A 6,179-nucleotide genomic window follows, 5' to 3' on the forward strand; every position below is an offset into this window, starting at 1 on the left:
CTTTTATAAGCAGAATGGTCATTTTTGACACTGCACTTCATGTTCTTCAGTTCATCCAAGACTGCAAACATATTGATAAACTTTCCCAAGGTCAGTAGATATGCTTCTGAAACAAAGTCTTTCCTTCTCTCTGCATGGCACAAACGCTTGACCTCACCACAGAATCGTTCAATGGCCTTTCTCTAAGAAATAGTAAGACAGCAATAATTTAAAGAAGGAGTAAAAGGGGAGAAACTGCCAGTAATTGGTGAGAAATGAGGCTTTATTAAGTACATGGGATTCCACCAGCTCTGGTCTAAATTTGAATTTGTCATCTCCTAAAGAGTCAAGGGATGTTGATCCCAAAGGTGCTTTTTCACGAGGCAACTGGACTTTCTTGTTTTTCTTTGAAAACGTTTCGCTTCCCATCTGAAGAGCTGAAGAAGCTTCTTGGATGAGAAGTGAAACGTCTTCAGAGAAAAACAAGAAAATCCAGTTGTCTCGTGGAAAAGCACTTTTGGGATAACTATGACCTGGATGACTGAGAATCTCCATAGACAAGGGATGTTGATGTTTATTCATCTAGTTGATCCAGTGTCCTCAACAAACCGGGCCTCATGAAGCATTCTAAGAAACTAAAAATGGAAATTGGCCCAAATTGTGATAGCCAGAAAACAATCCAAACAAGCAGAGGAAGTACTAAGAAGCATCCCAGGAGTCTGGAAAATGGAAAAAGAAGGATTTCTTTTGGGTATGTTAAATGTATCATTGTGAAGTATTTGTTTTCGTATACCAGCTCTTATGCCCTGTTTTCCTTATGGATTTGTGTGTGGTGGCTGACTTGCATTTTTTCCTGGCTTTGCTTTTGGCATAATGCATATTTTGCTTTCTTCGTTTCTATTTTTTTTTAAAGTACATGTTGGAGATATTTTCCTTAGCATCCACATTAGCCTGCTGTCCCCACACTGTGGGGATGAATTTTGGGAGCTCTGGCCTTGATTTTGATTTTTTTTTCTTCATTTGGTAGTTGGATTATTTGCTTTTTCTTTAAAGCCTCACCAAACGACCTATTCGAAAATTGACATTTTTATTTAGTGTTCCTCTAGAGAATGTGGCTAAGCAAATATCTTCCTCAGTTTGAACCAGTTCGGGAAAGTGCCCATGGCACATTGTCAAACTTTTAAGGAGACCCATCAACCCAAAAGCCTTTGGGACACCTACACTTTTCTCCTGTGAGAAAAGAATAGCTGAATGGTGCCTCTTTACCTGGCAGTCACATACCTAATTTCATTTGCTGAAAATTGTATTACATGGACTGCTGGAAAAAAAATGGGCTTCAATTGACAAAGGAATTTCAAGAAAGAAATTGGAATCTGTATTCCTCTTGTTTAATTCTTTTAAAAACCTAATTTTAGATATGCTAATAGATAAACAGACTTACACTAGAAAGGAAAATGAACCTGTATCTGAATTGTGTTCATGTGACACAATTAAGCAAAAAGTGACAACCACACCACAATATTTTTATTCTATGGTATCCCCTAAATGTGTGTTTATGTGCTTTGAGTAGCCCACAGCTACGATAGTGTTCAATATAAAGTAGTATTTAAAGTATTTTTCCTGTTACTTTTAGTTTAGTCTGTTTCTATCATATTATCTTCCAACTTAAAAGGCTTTCATTATCTGGGGTCATGTCCTTGGGTTTGCTTATTTGGACTATGATTTGCGGTGCAGTTAAACATCTTTCAAAACCTACCACAATGAACCTCACATTAGATTAGAGAACAGTTTTCCCACATCTGTGTAACTAGTCTTTTTAGGCAAGCAGAAGGAAAGGTCAGCCAATATTAACAAGAGCTTGAGTACTGTCTGTGTGGCATCCAATAACATTCATTTGTTGACAAAATAGCAAGCAGACTGAATGTTGGCTTTCCCCGACAGTATCAAATCTACCTCTTGGAGAGTATTATGTCTTTCAAAACAAGTTTGGGAAGTGTACAGGTATATATGAATGGGAATGGATACAATCAGTAGAAATGTGTTCATATAATTTTAGATATTGCCCTTTTACTAATTAAGTCAAAATAAGATGCCATATGGGAACATGAACAATATTAAGCACTTAGCAAAATCACCATACCTCAGGTAGGTTTACTACAAAAATGGTATTTTATTTATCAAATTAGTTGGCCACCCATCTTAGTACAGGGTAACTCTGGACCAAGAAAAAATAGAAGATATATTTTCATCTGTACAGTAACTGGGTGGGCCAGAATAACAGGTGAAGGGGACCGGAGTGAAGCACATGAATTTGGAACACCTACCTGAAAGTACATGAACTTCATGAGTTTTGTGACTTCTGGCTCTAAGACTTCCACTGTCTTCTCATAAATCTCTACTCGGTTTGGCTGCTCATTACACTTTACCTGAAGGTCAATATAACAATTTGATATTAGTCGTCCTCATGGACAAGATCATTTCTAAAGGGATAGTTTTAAAAGTCTAATGTACCAAGAACAAAACATCTTGGAGCACTTTTTGGATGAAACTAATTTAAGAATGGGATGGACTTTCATGGACAAAGGAAGTTATCATAATCAGTTGTCAGATAAAAGGCTTATAAATGAGAAAAATGAGAAGAGTATAAGAAAGTAATTAGTACTAGGAATCATATTCCACCATTTACACGATCATGCGTTTTACACAATTTGTTCTCTAGATTAGAATGAACCAATGTTGCTGATACTTACTTCATTTATTATGTTAATTTATACCTAATTTTTCTTGCCAAAGAATAGCATTCACAAGCCAAATCCTTTTATGTCTTTTATATTTAGCTTGTTGAAAACTCATCTCTTCATTCCAAACTGCATTTTACTTACATTTTACTTACTTACTATAATTGTGTTTGTTGTCTATACAACACATATATTTGTATTTGTACTTATTTTATTAGCTATGCATACTGTTCTAGATACATTTAATACTACAACACAGCATAAAATAGATTATTATGGTTGGTTGCACAGTCAGCCAAATGCTTAGACTGTATTTGGTATTTTTGTCCACCTATCAAGTCCCAGGTCACAACTGCAGGATGAAAGCCTCTTTATTTAAGATTATGCAGTGTAATCTACACAATGATCCAATGTGAGTTTGTAGTGAAACGCTTATCAACGTCCCAGTCTAGGATTGATTGGCTCAAATTCACCCAACCAGATTCTGTGCTTAAGTGTAGACTAGAACATGTGTCTTCACTCTAATCCAGCACTACGCTGGCTGTCCATAGTAGGTTAAATAAGAAATAAAATCATTATTTGAGTAAATGTTCATGTACTAGTGATTTGTTTCTTTGGAAATACTGGTAGTCAAAAGCTGGTCATAGTGGCCCATATGTTATGGCATTAACATAAGAAGACTATTATTCCTTGGGTCTTATAAGTTATTAGAGTTTGTCTGCTAAGAAAAAGAGAAGCTTATAGCATTCTCAGAGTATATTTCAATTTCTTCTTGATAGCAGACAGAAACTTCTCTCTGATTGAAGTGGATTACAATTTAACTGCACATCTTACCTGGGGAATAGCTCTGGAGCAGCTCCTCCAAGTATAAAGCATTACTGCATATTCATGCCCTTCCTCCAACATCTCATTCTGAAACACAATGGGACAATATAACAGCGCTAGTTGTCACATAACAGTAGACCCTGCATCCCCTTCAGTCAGCTCTGGATCAGCTGATACCTACCATGCTGGAATGCACTGTTGCTTGCTCGATGTACCTTGCAATGCCAGTTACAAAAGCATTTCTGTCTTCAAAATTAGTATCAAAGTTGGCCTGAAAGCAGATCAAGAAAGAGTTAGACATTCTATTTACATTTTCATTTGTTTTCAGAGATTTTCCATTGCCCTGTTGTAAGAGTTATCTTGGCATGTGCAACCATTTAAAATGGAAAATATAAAACTTGATACAAGTAATGCATAAAAAAACTTAAGCAGCTATAAAACAGTTATCAGATTACAGAAAGTAAAGTATGTATCTATCTTAATATTAAAAACAACTGGCAGTGAACAGTACTACTGTACCAATAAGATAAAATCAGAATAAAAGCAAGAATAAAAATGGAAATTAATATTAGCCTTACAATGATTTAGTGATTTAGCTACTTGGCTGTTTGGCTAAGATCAAGTGTACATTGCATTATATAATGATAACTTCATATATCATTTGATCACTAGGGTATATACATAACTACAAAATCATCTTTTTAATCCCTCTATGCAGATATCCATGTGCAGAAACCAGAGGGAAAAGTTTTAAAAAACATTTTGTTTTATGATTATATTTATTGGTATTTACCTTATTAAAATTTTGCATTCATTGGTAGAAATGACATTGATACTACAGCTTCTCACAATTGTTTGATGGGATCCTAGGATCACACTTTAAGAAGGATTGCTATGGATTATATCAATATACAGATTTGTTGAACTTAAAGAAGAAACAATAGAACTGTTCCATAATAAACTATGGATTGTTTATTATAACAGCAAAAACATATTTTGATATTAGAAGCATACGTTTAGCCAAGCTTGTACCTCTTAAAAGTGTGTGCAACAACTAATTTTAACTGATTTGTCAAAAGAAGCCAGTTTATATAATTTCCACTAATATTTCTCCACCAGATTCAAACAAGACAACTTCGTAGTAAATTAAAAGAAGAACCAAACATTTCCAAACTGCTGAAGGAGGAAAAATATGAGTACAAGGAGGCGTTAACTTGTTTCCATGCCACTAAATGAGGATACAGCTTTATAGCCAAACTATCCCATGATTCACGTTCTTTTCCTGCTTCTTTAAGTCTTCTTGTTTTCTTGTCCTATTCCACATTATTCTATCTGCCTCTTGGAACTGTCTAATATTTTCCCCATTGACAAACTTTTTTCTTCTCTTCAAAGCATGAGTTGATGAGTTACTTTAAAGTATGATTGTGAGGTAATATTTGTTACCTGGTACATAATGGATGATGGAGGTGGCTCGATGCATGGCTGCTGATCTGGTAATGGCAGCTCCTCCAATAGGTCCACGTTGGACAGAGCATCCTCCAGCGTTACGTGAGTTGTCATGATTCCCAGCTTTTAGACTCACCACTAAAACAATAATAAGTGCTCATGTTATAGAACTGAAATAGAAATATAGAACTTTAGAATGACTATTGAAGGAAATTAGACAAGAGCAAAACATGACTGTTTCTGATGGGGACTATGGGTTCTAGTGCCACCTTAGACAAAATGGCAGCTGGGTGACATTGAAGACAACAGAAGCCTTCAGTGTGAAACTGATTAAAATCTGGTCAGTTTCAAGAAACAGAGAAAGGGTGGACTCCCTTTCTCTGCTTCTTGAAACTGACTAGATTTTAATCAGTCTAGTCAACTAATTAAGGTCATAGAGCTGATCTTATTAACTTGCCCTTAGAACTTTAGGGAAGTGCTGTGCTGCAGAGAGAAGCAGCTCAGGAAGAGATAGCTTGTTTAAGCAATTTCTCCATCTTGCAACAGGGGCAAAAAGTGGGGGGGAGAATCAGGCCCAGGACACTGTGGGAGAGAACTTTATCTGCACAACATGGCAACAACCATTGATCTTCTCAGCATTTTTTCCCTCTCAATCATGCGTTCACTTAGCAACCATTTTTCTTATGACTATGTCATTAGAACAGAAGGTGGTCACCAAAGAGAGGATATAAACTAAGCTACTAATAAGTATATGCCAATCCAAAGATATATACCAAATGATTTCTGTCCTGTGACTGGCTTGGTTTTTTCCTCTCTCCCTCATGCAGAGGATTAGAGAGGAAGGGATTACAAGAGAAACATACAAATCATACAAAACAAAATACATCTAGCTGTTTGCATAGTGTGCTCATGGTGGCTGGTGCCCTACAAACAAAAGTGAAAGGTGTGAATTTGATTAGTTTTGTCCATTTCAAACCACGGGCAAGGGTGAGCATTTCAAAGGGTGGGGAAGTGAAGAAAGGGAAAACACAGTTACAGTTACATGATTTCCCACTTACGCCTGCTTTACTTAGCAGAGCTGCTGGTTGCAATTTTGGTCGCTAAACAAGGACTACCGATATTTTTTTACACATTTTGTATTGGAAGAAATTTATTTACAAATAACATTAGTAAAACATTTTCCCTCTGCAA

The 6,179-nt window shown here is 36.1% G+C and overlaps 1 protein-coding gene across 4 annotated transcripts in view; it reads right to left on the bottom strand.

Moving 5' to 3' along the window:
* Nucleotides 1–5,102, bottom strand: part of CYFIP2 (cytoplasmic FMR1 interacting protein 2) — a 52,612-nt gene extending 47,510 nt beyond the window's left edge. The window contains exons 1-5 of one of the 4 annotated variants that reach the window (XM_015832126.1): nucleotides 4,986–5,102; nucleotides 3,724–3,813; nucleotides 3,552–3,629; nucleotides 2,304–2,405; nucleotides 1–182 (exon numbers count right to left, since the gene is read on the bottom strand). In XM_015832126.1, coding sequence (XP_015687612.1) covers nucleotides 1–182; nucleotides 2,304–2,405; nucleotides 3,552–3,629; nucleotides 3,724–3,813; nucleotides 4,986–5,102 — 569 coding nt within the window. The remainder of the gene's footprint in view (nucleotides 183–2,303; nucleotides 2,406–3,551; nucleotides 3,630–3,723; nucleotides 3,814–4,985) is intronic. The other 3 variants (XM_029287333.1, XM_015832127.1, XM_029287334.1) reach the window with 3 other exon arrangements.
* Between the last annotated feature and the right edge of the window lie 1,077 nt (nucleotides 5,103–6,179).

The sequence above is a fragment of the Protobothrops mucrosquamatus genome, unplaced genomic scaffold, assembly GCF_001527695.2.
Source record: "Protobothrops mucrosquamatus isolate PMUCROS unplaced genomic scaffold, P.Mucros_1.0 scaffold_306, whole genome shotgun sequence".
NCBI lineage: Eukaryota > Metazoa > Chordata > Lepidosauria > Squamata > Viperidae > Protobothrops > Protobothrops mucrosquamatus.